The 16,185-nt window shown below is 45.1% G+C and overlaps 3 protein-coding genes across 3 annotated transcripts; all 3 read left to right on the forward strand.

The window, feature by feature from the left end:
- The first annotated feature begins 2,552 nt into the window (after positions 1-2,552).
- LOC133913991 (uncharacterized) lies at positions 2,553-3,217 on the forward strand. Its single transcript, XM_062357162.1, has one exon. It carries the CDS (start codon positions 2,630-2,632, stop codon positions 3,215-3,217), a length of 588 nt encoding a protein of 195 aa, XP_062213146.1. The 5' UTR covers positions 2,553-2,629.
- A 6,470-nt stretch (positions 3,218-9,687) lies between these two features.
- Positions 9,688-10,549, forward strand: LOC133915075 (cell number regulator 10-like). Its single transcript, XM_062358083.1, has 2 exons — positions 9,688-9,897; positions 9,991-10,549. Exons 1-2 carry the CDS (start codon positions 9,771-9,773, stop codon positions 10,350-10,352), a joined length of 489 nt encoding a protein of 162 aa, XP_062214067.1. The 5' UTR covers positions 9,688-9,770; the 3' UTR covers positions 10,353-10,549.
- Positions 10,535-13,252, forward strand: LOC133915072 (uncharacterized). The gene is made up of 2 exons (XM_062358082.1): positions 10,535-10,651; positions 10,754-13,252. Exon 2 carries the CDS (start codon positions 11,841-11,843, stop codon positions 12,654-12,656), a length of 816 nt encoding a protein of 271 aa, XP_062214066.1. The 5' UTR covers positions 10,535-10,651; positions 10,754-11,840; the 3' UTR covers positions 12,657-13,252.
- Positions 13,253-16,185: the final 2,933 nt, after the last annotated feature.

Consider the following 16,185-nt stretch of genomic DNA (forward strand, 5'->3'; position numbering starts at 1 on the left):
GCCAAAGTAAGCATACCCTGCAACAGAGATTAAGGGAAATACCCATCCGACAATAGCATAGCAGGTAATAAGATTTCAGCCCAAAGGCACCAATCCACATCAACAACTAGACCATGATGCCAGCAGCAGCACAGACGGTAACCATGGCTGCCATGGGGAGAGATCAATAGCACAGCAGCACCACAGAGATGGCCGGCAAGTATCTGACAACCAAACGGCAGCCGGGCTTCAGGATCAAGCACAACGACGCCCAGAACACCACATAGACAGAGCATGCGACAACCGGACCACCAATTAGGCACAACGGCGAGCATCGGCGCCGCCACGGCACGCATATTCAGAGAGACAGCACGGCGGCCGGACTAGCAGCAGAGTGACGGCGTGCACGTGGGCACGAACACATTGACAAGACGGCAAGGCTATCGAGTTCACGACTTGCGATCAGAGCCCGAACTTTGCTAGCGCGTGACCGGAGTAAAGAGTTCGACGGCGCACGGCTAGAACCCGAAACTTCTTATCTCTCAGCTGGGACGGCGCGCATGCATGCTTATCTCTCAGCTGGGACGTTATCGAGTCGTGGCCGAGTCCGTGTGAACCATGCAATAAGCTGACTAGTGGGGCTAGATTAGAGATAAAGATGTATACGTGCGTTTCTTCTAGAAACCAATTAACAGAGAGATGTTTCTGTTATTTGTTACCATTGCATATCGATAGTTCGTATTGATGCGTATTGGAGGTTGTAGCCGACCTGCATGCTAGCGAGAAGCTTCTGGAAAGCGTCGTGATCATTTGCCGTCTAACTTGACTTGATGGGTCTGGCCACAACAAAGCTTTACATCCGTATGCATACGAATTGTTGCCGGGCTAATACGTATGGGGACTTTTGCATGGGCCATGCATGGTGGGCTGGTCACGTCAACATGCGTTCAGCCTCTAGATTAGCCTTAGCAATTACATATTATTTTTGTGCTTTGAACTGGTCCGTGAAGGTTCACATTAGTCTGCAAATATTTCATAGCAAACTATTCCCGTATTGTACGACCCAATTATAATTATGCGTGTAGTCGCCAGCCCAGGGCCCTATAATATGTGTATGTGTATTTGGTGACAAAATAGCATTCTACACTTTGGTATTTGTTTTAGGCGCTGTTGCCTTAAATTAAATAAACAGTTCTTACGTTAATTGATTGATTAATTCACTTTCCTTATCGTTCTTGGCACGTGCCGCTTTATGTTTATCTTGTTCACTGTCAGTGGCGGAGGTGAAACCAAATTTTAGGGAGGGCTGATTTCTTCAATCTCCTCGCCCACCTCTCCCTCTTCTTCTTCCCCAACTCCTCTTCCTCCCTCCTCCACCAGCCAATAGGGGGGCCGGAGCCCTTGGATCAGCCAATGTTCATTGTATAAAAAAAGAAAGACTAGAAATAAGATCCTAGCACAAAAAAATTGAGGACTAGAAATGAAAGTTCATCATTATTAAAACTTCATGTGTGATTGTACACAAAACAGAGAAGATGCATAAACTAAATCCATTTCTGAAACTACTTTAGATATCAGCCAGCGTTGTAGGAGAAAGCTACGAGAGAGAGAGAGAACAAAAATGCAAACTAAATAAAAGTTGTTTAAGCCAAAAAAGTACGACATGAAGATAAGCTAAATCCATTTTTGAAACAATTTACTACACGACAATATCCTAATATAATCGAGTACAATCCAATATCTTCAGCACAGGTAAGTGACATTTTGGACATATAGGCAACTCGCGAAACTTAACCTTGACGGCCGTATGCGTGCCAAGGTCAAATTGGAAATAATTTGAAGACATGGAAAAAGAGAGAAGTTCCACACGTGCAGTGATCTTGCAATTTCAGTACCGATTATTGCAGCGAGAGCCTGCGGAAAAGAACTTACAGATTAAAAGCAACACATGACAATGACCAAATTAAATCGTTGTCTCCACCACATAATATATACAAGCTGTGCACCGCAGCTACGCAGACTGCGAAGGCTTGGAGCAGCGGTGGGACCATAAGAAGAGATCTTCCGCACATCGTCGCAATGTTAATTTGTCTCAATATTGTCCAAGACCTTGGCATGGATTACGCGTCGTCCAGATGTTCCAAAGAGCCGCCGGCCGTGAGGAAGGCCACATGGATGGCTGGATGTTGCAACAACGTTCCGCAGTTGCTGAACGGATCGGAGACACAGCAGAGATAGCGTGCGATCGCGGGTGGACAGGACACTGTCGCTCCTGCTCCCTCTATAAAAAAAAAAAGTAAATTTTATATGACTTTTAATCGAAAGATTTCTACGAGATTCTAATCTATATTGTCCTTTCTGATCTAACAATTAACACATATAACTGAGAGAAATAAAGATGATACGTAACATACATAAGAGAGAATACTTTTATGAGATCAAATCTCGTAGAATTTCCTTCCCCATGCAAAACAGTTGGCTCGCGAAACGCTCCCGGCCGCACGTACGTCGCTCCATCGTACCATGCATGCACCCTCAACGTCCCTCGCGCATATATGCCACCCGTGCATCTCTCGCTCGCTCCAACAAACATCTCCATCGCAACAGCAAGGCACGTAGCACCAAGGATCTGCTATCAACCAGCCGATCGATGATCATGGCGACGGGCTGCAAGCAGCGCGGCTCCATCGTCCTCGCCGTCGTCGCGCTCCTCCTCTCCGCCTCCCTCGCCGGCGCCGCCGTCTCCCTCGACGAGTCCTGCTCCACGACGCCGCACCCGGACGTCTGCAGGACCGTCCTGCAGGCCATCCCCGACAGCAAGGACGCCACCACCCCGCGCGGCCTGGCCGAGGTCGCCATCCACGCCGCGTCCAACGTCGGCGCCGCGGCGGGCACCTACGCGCGCGCCCAGCTGGACATCGTCCAGGACAACGACATGTGGCAGTGCCTGGACGAGTGCGCCGAGGACATCGAGGAGGCCGTCTCCCACCTCGACGACACGGAGGGCGAGATCGAAGACGCCAAGTTCAACGACGTGAAGCTCTTCCTCGAAAACGCCAACAGGGACTCGTGGTCCTGCGACGAGAGCTGCAAGTACGCGCCCGAGACGCCCGTCAAGGCCACGCTGCTCGCAAGGAACAAGGATTTCGAGACCATTATGACCATCACCAACGCGCTTATCAAGAAGGCCACCGGCGGAGCCGCGCCGGCGCCGGCGCCGGTGCCCTTGTTGCCATGAGATCCTTATTATTGACACATACTACATTATTCGCGAGTAACCTTGGTATTCTTTCTTCTTTGATCGCCCAAGTCGTTTATTAGATTAGCTCTTTAGCCATTACAAATTTATCTGTCTCAATTAACTAGTTCTTGCGTGAATTGACTGATTCATTCACTCTCCCTGCCGTTCTTGAAATGCCCTGCCGCTTGATATCTAGTATCATGTTTACTGTGTAGGAAAAGATTAGTATAGAAATAAGATCTCGTGTTCATTCTGGAGCTCTTTTTTTTAGATGTTAATTCCGGAGCTTAGTGTCATACTACCATGGTCATTAAACTTCATCTTCGTCGGAAAAAGTAATAATGAAACTTCATTTGTAATCGACTAGCTTAGGTGGGCTGAATAATTTGGGCCACTTCACCTCATTATTCTGGGTCGGGAACCTGACTATGGTTGGGCGCCTTTTATTGCGGGTCCATCTTCCGCTTTAGATATAAATTTTTTATTTTCAAAATTAACGAAATATGCACACATGTTTAAAATGGGGCCGGCTACCTTTCAATCGAATAAAAAACCGATTCGTTTTAGTTGACGGCGTTAGCCACACGATCACGATCTGAAGGCGCACGTGCTTCTTCTTTCTCTTGACGCGTGCGTGCTCTCGGTCTCTCACGCGTTTTCTCTCGTCCACGTGCTCGCCCCCCACCTATTCTCACTGCTCTCGTCCCCGGCGCCATCCCTACCGCCGGGCTCGCCTTCGTCGTCCCCCGCTGCGCTAACTCGTCGACTGAGACACCCCCGTCTCGCTATCTCACCCGTCTTCACGACCTGACCAGTCTGCCTCTCTCGAACTCATTTTTAAGCTTGCTGTTCATGAATTTCCGTCGGAAACCCCTCCTCCCCAAACCTTGGCAGCTTTAACTCCGGTGGAAACATATTCACTAAAATTGTCCATAATTTCAGTCAACTGTGATGTAGTAAATATGTTTTAAAATTTGCAAAAAAATAGACCCTTATCACATGTTGTATGGATCGCCCGTTTAACGGGAAGCGAGCAATCTACGTTAATCGTCCATACAACCTGCTAGCATGACATGTCAAATATTGCCTATAGTGCAGCGATTAACATGAATAGTCCATTCAGCTGACGGTCCATATATGTCGCCCATATAGCGAGCCAAAATGGCCTATTTTTATTAATTTTAAAAATAAGCACGTATTTATGTTATTTTAAAAAGAAAAATATTTATACTACTTAAAAAATCTTTACAGCATCGTATCTTCACGCATTTATTCCATTCCCCCATCCACACGCACGCTAACCCCGCTCGGCCTTCCGTCTCCTCTCCTCTGTGGAAATAAATTTTATAGGATTCTATTCAGAAAGACTATCGTAATATCTCATTCATAACATTCATCATGTGATCTAATGACTGGATTAAAGATAAGAGAGAGAAAATAGATATTTGTTATTATAGTAAAGAGAGTTTTTTATAGGATAAGATCCTATAGAATTTGCATCTGTCCTCTGCACACCCTCTCCCTGTGCCCCCGTCCCCATTGCCCCCTCTCCCGCTTCTCTCATCCCCATTGCCCCTCCCCTGCTCCACGAATGTCGTCGGCCCGAGGGTTCGCTCCATAGCGGAGGGTCCCCTCCTGCAATCTCCTCCCGTCTCTTCCCTCAATCTCCTCCCGTAATTCCCGATCCCATCCATAGAGGAGGATGAGCTCGATTTTCCCCAGCCGACGCCACACACCGCTTGGCTACCATTATCCTCAAGGTACACCCTTCCTCTCCTCACGCCCTTGCTCGCCGCCCTTTCCCACACGCGTAGTCTCCTCCCGTCTACTCACCTTGCAGGCCTACTCACGTCCACGCAATGTTCATTGGAGATCCCTCGCCATGGCAGTGGCGGGGTCTGGGAACTATCAACGCACCGCCTCCGCGCACTCGCGGCCCACATGGAACTCGAGGCCCTCGCGAGATCCCTCGCACCTTACCGCTGAGACTTGCTGCCTACCAGACCGTCGTGTCTACCTTCCTTGCTACCTTAGATGAGCTTCTCCAATCCTGTGCCATCTCGCCTAGCTCTGTGGGTGGTCGCGTTGATGCTATCGAGGGTTTTGTATTTGATAGATTGCGATCTTGTACATGTAATCTTGGGGATGCATGATGCGTCGCTGGAACCACGCGTCCGCTGCCTCTCCACCCCTTGCTCCTCGGTACCCAGCCCCACGGTTCCATTGGCAATGACGGAGCGCAGCGTAGTTCATACATGATGCATCCCACCTGTCACATACCGCGGGACACGATCAAGCTCTCCCGGAGCTTGCAGCTTATACTCACAATGATGGTGTGTGAGCATGCACGCTGGTCCTCGAAGGTGTATGCATGCATAGTTCTTGTCTCAGTTTTGGTTGGGAATTTTGATGCATGAATGTGTGCAGATTATCAAGGTTTTCTCAATTTTCATTTTTTGTCATCGCCTGTCTGTATGCCTTGTAAGTCGCTAGGTACATTTTATATAACGGACTGTATTTCCATTTTTCATCCAGGATGCCATGGCTTGCACTTTGGGAAACCCAAAACCACTACCAGGCACAAGCAACGCTGAAGAAAAATGGTTCTTCGGTTGAAGATATTGAAAATGCTTTGTATCATTATTGTAAATTTTCTAAGTTGAGAATCAATTACACCTTTTATGTCGACGTAAATTCTGAGAAAGAAGTGGCATAACTATGTAGGATATGTGGTTCTAGGTTTGGTCATTGCCCAAAATAAAATGAACTTCTGTCAACACCAACTAAACTCGAATATCTGATTTGTTTACTTTGTATATTTGTTTTATCAGAAGCCCTATGAAGTTAATGGTTTATCATTTGAGGCAATTCCATAGTTTGACCCAAAATTGCAGTTTGAATGTTATTAGGATAGTGATACAACTTGATGGAAAAGTAAGAATCCCTAATATTCTCCATTAATTAATCAGCAATTTTGATTTATCTGTGGACTAGCCTTGTATTGATATGTTTGGCTTCTACAAGAAGTATCATAAGCAGAGTTTCTTAAGATAATTTGAGGGAATGCTTAGCATTTCACTGACAAAGTGCATTTTTACTATGCAGTAATCTACACAAGATTGGCTTATGAATTAAGTAGGGTGAGGAGTAATCGTGGAGGAGATCTTGATTATTCTCTAGATCAAACAAGCGACAATAATATGCAGCATCTTCTTTCATTGGTGAATGGCAATTTACTGAGATGAACTCTTGAATAGAAAGTAAGCCTTATATCCTTCTCCTTTTCTGTATCTCAGTATGATCATCTCCTTTCCTTAGGAACAATATGTACTCATGCCCGTCCATTCAAAAATTGGAGGTCTTTGTGCCCATTGGCAATTACACGTACAAGGAAATCTTTAAATATTTTCTTCTTAGAAAACACATTATAATGGTCTTCCCGACCCTTCTATAAAAGAATAGTTAGCTTATCGTAGTAAATTTTGCCAGTATTTAGATTGTGCATCTAAAGTTGAAACATGTATCTTAACCCATCTTTATTTTTAAGTCAAATAAGTTCTTATTACACGTTTTAGGATAGAGAAGAAGGTATCTTATTTACTAAAGCAACAGTAGTGTTGTTGAGGCACAACTGTATCATGTCATAGATGAAGCAACTATTTGGTCTAAAAAAAAGAGATGAAGCAACAATTTTGACTATAACTTATTCAGGACTATACGAACAAAACTTGCATATAGTTGTGTTGTTTGATTTTTGGGGTAAGACTTCTGTAGATCTTTTGCATGTGTGATCTACTTTTTTTTTTTGTTGCTTCTCAATTTGTTTAATATCTTGCTGAAGCTTTCTGATTCTGCCATCCATCGTCTATTGTTAGCGTACACAACTTTATATTGGTGACTATCTTGCAGAATGTACTTGAAAATGCACTTATGCAACACCATGTTGCCCTTCCTCCTGGTTCTATGGGGAAAATAAGCTACAATGCCCCTAGTTGTCAGTACAGTTTGCAAGTTAGTAGATATAATATGTAAACACTTGTTGCTTTTCTGCTTCATTTCTTTCTTTCTTTTGCTTAAGTTTGTTTGATCCTATTGGCTATTGATATACGAATGCAGTATACATTAATGGAGTTGGAATTTTAGGGTATCAAAAAAACAATTTTCTATGCTCCACGTAAAATAATTTCTCTTTTCTAAGTCAGAACATACCATGGTCATGCATATCTGACGGTCCTTTTCTGATAGCTGCATCTATCCCAGTCCCTCTCGTTGGAAGCCTCGAAGCATACCTTAACAGAACATGTGGCCCGATTCTACATTGCTGAGACAATTATTGCTATTGAATTCATTCATAAACATAACTATATCCACATGTTACGTATCTTTGTTTAAAACATCTAATAGATTTTAGTTCTCTATTTTTGCTTATTTATGTATCCGGTTTGTTATCATTTGCAAAGATATTAAGCCTGATAACTTCTTCTAAACAAGAATGGTCATATGAAGCTGTCAAATTTTGGGCTATGCATGTAAATCGATTGTTCAAAGCTCTCGACCTTGAATGAAGACGAACCTATGGGTGAAGATGGAGAAGTCAACACAAATAGCTTCAGCACGGGCAGATAAACCAGAGAAAATTTGTATATTTGCTTTATATTTTACCTATTGGGCGTCATATCAATCCAGTAAATTTATCTTTTGCTTGCATAATATCTTGCACAGATACTTGTCAGAACATATATATCATGTGTTTACACTCTACAACCTCAACCTTCCGTGACATATTTTCTTAATTAAAATTTTTGTTGTCACACATGATTTCTCAACTGTTGGGACGCCATACTATATTGCTCCACGGGTCTGCTAGGTAAAGATTTTTTAGGTTTGAGCAGTACAAGTTGGATAAACTTGTGCTTGTGGTCTATTCTCTTTAAGAGATATATAAGTTATGGACTTATGGTGTTGCAGTTTATGGGAAAACATTTTTTTTATCATTTTGTGCCTATATGTATATGGGCTTGTGTTATTTGGCATGTTTCACTCATCTAAATTAAATCAGTTGGAAGCTGCATAGATTAGTGGGCATAAAAATACAATATTAAGTGCATGATTTGAGTATTGTAGTAACGTATGGGCACATTACTAATAAATAAAAAAATTATTTAGATATTGGGATCATACTCACCTACAAGAGAAACGTTGCTGCATTTCGGACTCTGGTGTCAGGACTATAAGAGCGCTGGATACAGTGAACCGTCCGTACATATCAACGTCGGAGAGCTGGTCGACGGTGGCAATGGGGTGGCGCCGTCGCCACTTGCAAGTTGCAACTGTGTCATGCTGTGTGTGGGCCCTCCGGTTATCCTAGTTGTAAGCAGACTCACTCGGCGGGTTTGGATTTGGATTTGGATTTAGTTTTGGATTTAGATTTACTTCACGCCTATCTGATACACAATGCAGCTAGCACACATTGCAAGCCCGATGCCATTTAAGTCTGGTCTTTTCTTGTCTGCTATTCCCTTCTAGGTCGCTTTAGACTTATGCACAAGGATTAAGAAAGTAGATCAAATAACCTTGTGATTCCTTATTTATTCTGCATTGGAAAAGATAACTCATTCATTTATGAGAGTGATAGCATTTATTAAACAAAGGTAAGAAGGTAACAAAAGAGAAAAAAGTGCATAAAAATTTGAGAATGACTTGTATTTAGAGAATAGTTGAGTAGGCTAAAGACATACATTTGAATAGTACTTCCTTGTAAGGTGGATTTTATTAAAAAATCAAATTTTATAAGTTTTGATCAATAATTAGTTAAATTATATAAAATTAATATACAAAATTTGTTTTAGTAGATTTGTATTTTAAAATACTTTTAATATGATATTGATTTTATAGCAATTAATAATATATTATAAGAGAAATTAGCTGTTAAAGTTTATTCTGATGACTTTTTTCAATACAAAATACGTCTCAAATTCAAATCTCGACATTAGCCACATGGCTATGATCCTATACAGCCCGGTGCATCTCTCTTCTCAGTTTTAATCGAGAGCGGGTGCAGCTAGCGTTGCATGTATGTATATACATCCAGTGCTATGAGCAACTTGTGCCGCATTTTTCCCCCGTCACGTGGAAAATACAGAAAATTCCCGTTGACCTGAAGCACGTGCTCCGATGCAGTATTGCATGCCGTTTTTCGTCGCATTCTTAGACTTTGGCTAGCAAGTCACGTAACACGCCAACGAATTGATAAGATCAAACGCATCGCAAAGCTGTGCAGATACACAGATGAGCTTCCTGACGCCTTCCCGGCGTTCTGCTGCGAATTCCGGTCAACGAAACCACCGTTGGTTAACTCGGTTGGCAGGCTAGCGATCTTTTACCAACCAAAGCGCGGGTGCGCGAGACGCGCAATCGAGCTGACCGACGACTCCCCGCTTGCCGGCTGGGCTCCTATATAAACCCCAGCCCTGCTCATTCCCGGCAAGGCAAACGCAAGTGCAATCTGACACCGAGAGAAGACACGACTGCATTGTACGTCGAGATCGAGATGTATCCGGCTAAGCCCAACGAGCCGGCCGGGGTGGCGCCGGTGACCGGCGTCCCCGTTGGCGGCCCCCCCGCGGCCGGCCAGTGGTCCTCCGGCCTCTTCGACTGCTTCGACGACTGCGGCCTCTGTAAGCACCCTGCCATTGCCAACCGTCTCTTCGCTCGCCATCAATCTGCCTGTCCGTTTAGCTGACGACCGCTGTTTGGTGTGGCTGCTGCAGGCTGCCTGACGTGCTGGTGCCCGTGCATCACGTTCGGGCGGATCGCGGAGATCGTGGACCGCGGCGCGTCGTCGTGCGGGACGAGCGGGGCGCTGTACGCGCTGCTGCTGTCCCTGACGGGGTGCCAGTGGATCTACTCGTGCACGTACCGCGCCAAGATGCGCGCGCAGTTCAACCTCCCCGACTCCCCCTGCTGCGACTGCTGCGTCCACTTCTGCTGCGAGACCTGCGCGCTCTGCCAGCAGTACAAGGAGCTCAAGGCGCGCGGCTTCGACCCCGACCTCGGCTGGCACCTCAACATGGAGAGGGCCGCCGGCTCCGGCGCCTTCTACCCGCCGGCCGCGCAGCAGATGGGACGCTGATTCCGTTGCCCCCAGCGACCTCAGCTACTAGTAATATCCATCAGATCATCACGTGATCATCGGTGAAGTTTGCATGGTAAATTACATGTTGTACTGCATTTATTTTTGTGTATTATGGTGATGTGGCTTGCTGTGAAATGGTCTCAGGATTGGTACGACAAAATGTGTATGTATTTCTTTCCAAAAAAAAACAAAAACCACAACAGTAATGTGGATGTAAAGATCAGCACGGAGTGTACGTCTGCTCTTTGTTTACTGCATTTCTTGGGGCGACTCCATTGTTTAGAATAAAAGGAAAGGTAATTAAATGGTTCATAAGTCAAACCAAGTGTTGCTGAAATGCTAATCCTCCTCCGGTCGTTGAAATAATTGAAATCTTTTTACCTCCAAATACTTTGCAGAGACGCAACATTCTGCGGGGTGTTGCCGATTTGTAAATTCGATCAGATCCTTGTCAAGCCACATGTGTACCGGATTTTGCGTTCAGCTCTGCTAGAGGCAACTGACAACATGCATGACAGCACAGGTGATAGACACTGATATCAAAGAATAATCCTCCATCCAATAGTCCTCTGCGTGACAAGTCAAATGCACCAGTAATCAAGTAGATACGCAATTTTCGATGATATCACTATTCATTAGACATACACGACTTTCAAAGATATTGCATTCCTAACACTTCATATTTAATGTTAAAGTACAAATTCAGCTACCATTGTTTGATGATATCATTGCTCATTAGTCTTAAACGACTTTCGAACGTGCCCCATCGATTCCTAACCCCAAGCAAATTTTCCATTATTTTTTTAACTAACTCATTTTTTCCATTTTCATCTCGCCTCTCTACCTCTCTTCCCGTAGACCGTGCCTAAACCCAACTCATGTTAAATTCCAGGGTCAAGGTTTCCCGCAAACAACATGACCCTTCGCAAGGTTTTTTTTTTTTCCTTTACCAGCTCTGCTAATCTTCAATCGCCTGAAAATATATCTTATCTTTCAATCTCCTAAAACCACAACTACATATCTTAAAACTGCAATATCCATTGTGGCAAATGTTTACTCATCGGTTACAAAGCTAATGTTTGCTACTAACCACTAGATAGCAAAAGCTTTTTTCACCCCTGCAAAAAAGAAAGAGGAGCCTACAGCAGAAAGTGGAGACAACGTGCCATCATCCCCTGATACTGATAATGCTCCTGCAGTCCTTCGTGTTAACGGTCAGCCTGCTGTCGCTGCCATCTGTTCAATTGCAAGGTATGCACGGCCGATTATTTACGTTAAAATTTGTATTAAAAAATATGTGAAAAAAATATAAGATAAAAAGTCAATAAATAGACTAATATTAGACAGGAAGAATTGATGGATAAGGTTAGGCATATATGTAAAGAAGATGTGAAGATGTATTTCCCGGCATGAAAAAAGAAAAAGAAAACAACCCGGGGAAATCGCACAAGTCGACCCGTTTCCTCTGCCCTCGCCCGGCCTCCCATGCACGCGCGCATCCCTCGTCGGAAAAGTCTCCCGACCACACCGACGACGAACACCACGAACCACTCCCTGAACAATCAAGCAACGTATATATACGCGTGCGATCGAATGCTTGATCACGAAGCTCGAACAGAAGAGGAGAAAGAAGCTGCGAAGAACGAGAAAATGGCGGCGTCTGTGGGCACGTTCATGTTCGTCCTATCCCTCTGCGTCTCCCTCCACGTCCTCACGGCCGCCGACGCCGCGCGCCTCCCGCCGGGCGCCAGCCCGCTCGTCGCCACCTGCATGACGGCGCCGTTCCCCGAGCTCTGCGTGCGCGATCTGGGCCAGCGCCTCCTCGACATCCAGACCGCGCTGGCGTCGGCCTCGGACCAGTCGGCCACCATCGCCGGCGCCCCGGGGCAGGTGGACCCCAAGGCGCTCGTGGCCGTGGCCATGGAGGCGGCCGCGGAGGCCGGCGCGGTGGCCACGTCCATCTTCGAGGGCAAGCTCCAGGGGTTCAATTCCAGCGTGCCCGCCTTCAAGAAGTGCCTCAACAACTGCACCGTCATGATGAAGAGCGCCATGAAGAAGATCCACGGCGCCTCGGCCGCCGCGAAGGCCGGCGCCAACGACATCGCCAAGACCTTGGCGTCGCGCGCCATCGGCGACGTGTCGTCGTGCACGCTCAGCTGCAAGGAGCTCAACGGCGACGTGCGCATCATCCTGCAGCACAGCCTCGTCGAGTTCCAGAAGATGCTCCAGATCGCCGTCGCCTTCATCAGCAAGATGAAGCCCAAGCCGGGTTCTCCCCCGCCGGTGCCAGCGATGCCATGAGCACGCGCCGGCCGCCCCCGCCGTAACTCTTCGCCTCGCCGCTGCTGCATGCATAGACGTTCCCTTAATTCATAAGAGTTTTTTAAGAGAGCGGAACAAGAGCTCCAAATTAACCCTTATTTTGTAGAGTTTTCTTTTGTGTATTGTGTTGTTTTTGGTATAGTTTGCGTCGATTAATTGTGACCTGTGTATCGTGACATGTGTCATGAGAGGCCTCTGGCTGGTTGTGAGCCCAAGAATAATATGGAGACCTCAGTGGCTCCTCCCTCTCTTGTTGTTTCCTGTTGAAATCAACTCGAGTCAATACTAGTGTTGACATTCATTATTTCAAGAAGCTTGTACATCTGACTGAACTCTGAATTTGATACAATCAAGCTCAATTACAATATATCGTGAGTGTATTGACATCGACGAGTGTTTCCAATTACAATCAAGAGTGTACCCCATAGTCCTACTCATACAATACAGTTTGACACATGCAGGTGTTTCCAGTGGTAAATCCTTGCAAGTGTACTCGTGTGTGTATGAATATAGTGTTTGTTTATAATGATGTGTGTCTGTGTTCTTCTTTTTCTATGTAATCGCCAAAAAATACTATTCTCGTTAGCATTTAATTGATCATTAATCTATATATACTACAAAGCCACGCTACAATTGTCCTTGCATGATTCTCAGTAAATATATAGCCCATCCTGATTTTAGTATTTAGCCTTTTCTTTTGGGTTTTGCTTACGATTGATGTGTTGATGCAGCCTACGCCATCAATTTGGATTTGGTCGTTATATATATCCTAATTCTTCGGTTTAATTTTCTAGAGAAAATATATTTGCATCATACTAAAAAGAGGTTACATGCACTCTGCTTAAAACTCGTTTTATAGGGAGTATCTAATTGCTAAGTGACCGGATTTTTCTTACTTTTCCGTCAATTTTTGCATCATCAGATCAGTATTCAGCTAGCAACTCACACAGTGCTTCGATTTAAGCTACATAATTGTATTTTTTTTAAGTGATTGAGATATACCGGATATGAAATTTTCAGATGGTTGAAAATAAGCAAACCTATTTTTTAATGGAAGAAAAATGAGCTCGGCCATCTCTCTTTCTTAACATGGTACAATGTAGATTGTACCCCTACAAGCTCCATTTGCCCATCAATAGATCAGTTTATGATTTCAGATGCACGTCGTGGGTCATTGAAGGACGTGTACATTGCATGGGTATCCGTGTTTTTTTTTAAAAAATTGTTGAAAACCGCTAGATATTTACGAATATCGGCTAATTCGGTCCGCATCGTATTAAGAAATCGACCAGTTTTCGAATTTAAATATTTTTAAAAAAAATCACAAAAAAATCTAAAAATACTAGAGACAATTCTAAGACATTATAGGAAAAAAAAGTCAAAAATAATGTCGTTTGCATCGTATTTTATGGAGAGGAAGTTTGAAAAAAAAATGCTGAAATGGGTCATATGAACATGATGATTTGGCCCATCACGTTAAGGAGAAGCTTCATATGCAAATATATATTTTTTATGTAGGACATATCTTAAGAGGATCTTTAAAATTAGTTTCACTTCATTCAAAGTTTTATTATTTTCTCCATAATTTTTACAAAGTTCACAAGCATAAAGTGAACATGTTAAGAAACAACATTGTAATTAACTTTTTCATATTTACAATTATTTTTTCTACATAAATAATAGTATAAGTAAACTAATAAAAATAGTTTCACTAATTTTGGAGATGTGATAGGTTAGTTATGAATTAATCTAGTTGCAGACATTTACACAATCATACATGTTACAATAACTATTTCATAAGTTCATGTATTTTTAAAACACATAGGATCATGTAAGAAGACAAAAAAAATTGGTTTCATGATTTTGGGATTAGCAAAGAATTAACTATGCATTTAACTAGGTTTAGTAAATACATTTTCTCATAGAAGATATACAACTTTTTTTATGAGTATAAATACTTTTATCATGTAGATAATATTACAAGAAAACCAAAAAAAATTGTTTCACTTGATTTAAAGCTCAGATGAATTAGTTATCAATTTTACTAGATTGAGCTTTTTTTTTTTCTTGAACTTGAGCGGTTTTTGATAAAACCAGCGATTTTTGATCGAATTCGATCGGTTTTTGATTCAAATTGAGCGGTTACCAAATCGTCGATTCAGTCGGTTTTGCCTCCGATCGATTTACAAATTTGACCGACTGAATTTGAGTGAATTCTTACCAAATTTTGAGCGGTTTTTACGATATTCACGAATTTTAAAAAATCGGCGCCAAACGGTTTCCAAACTTCAAACAGTTTTATAAACCCTGATCCACCAATATTGGGGCGAAGGGGCTCAAGCCCCTGCCCTAGGTGCATCTGGGAACTCCCTAACCTCCCTCTCCTTCCTTCCAATTTTGAAGAAGATGAGAAGGAAGAAGAGTGAGGAGGGTCCCTACTTTGTGCCTTGGATCCGCCATTGCTACGCACGGTGCTGGAAATGGTTCAGCCGTTATAATTAGCCATTCTGCCTTGCATGCGACATGCACGCGAACTCTTCTGCACCTCAAACACAGCCAGCTCCCGCGCGTATAAGTGATCACCAAACGCGACCGACACGACCGCTAGTCAGTCCAGGTCTCAAGATCAAACGGATCGAAACAATGGCGCCTATGGCCGCTTCCGTTGCACCGCTCGTCTTCCTCCTCACCCTCTCCGTTCCTCTCCAATCCCTTGCCCGCGCGGTGCCACCCCCGCCGGCACCGCGCGGCAATGCGCCGAAGCCCGTGTACGGCGCCGCGATGGCGCCCGCGCCGGGGCAGCCGGGGTGGGGCTACCTCGGCGCCGTTCGCCTGCCGAAACCGCTGATGAAGGCTTGCGTGCAGACGCCGTTCCCGGACGAGTGCGCGCGCGCGCTCTCCTTCCGCGTGGACCCGGAGCGGGCGGCCGACCTACGCCGCCTGACCGAGGTGTCCACACGCGTCGCCATTGAGGCCGGCACCGCGCTGGCCGCCTTCGGGTACGTGCACATCGGCGGCGCCAAGAACGGCACGCGGCTGCGGCAATGCGTGCGCGACTGCACTGTGCGTGTGGACGCCGCGGTCAAGAGCCTGAACGCGTCGGCGGCAGCGATGAAGCGGGGCGCGCGCGGGGAGGCCATGCAGCATCTGGGCGGCGCGGCGAACGGGTTCGGCGCGTGCTGGGGCAGCTGCGCGCATTTCACAGGGGAGGCCATGCACGTCATGCAGAAGCGCGCGCACCAGCTCGAGAAGCTCATCAAGATCGCGGCCGTCATTCTCCACCTTCTCATCATCGGCGCCACATTGCTGTGATACGATCGATTGGCCGTACGTCAATCGAGTTCGCATGTTCACCCTTGTCTCCCACCTATTGGATCTGCCAGATCTGCTAGCGTCACCTATCGTTACGCTAACTCAATCTCCTTTCCTCCCTCGTCCCGTTATTGGCCCACCGGCCGTCTTTCACCGTCCGTGACGTCTCTGTCACCTCAACGCTCTAACGTCGCAC

The sequence above is a fragment of the Phragmites australis genome, chromosome 4 (genome assembly GCF_958298935.1).
Source record: "Phragmites australis chromosome 4, lpPhrAust1.1, whole genome shotgun sequence".
Taxonomy (NCBI): Eukaryota; Viridiplantae; Streptophyta; class Magnoliopsida; order Poales; family Poaceae; genus Phragmites; species Phragmites australis.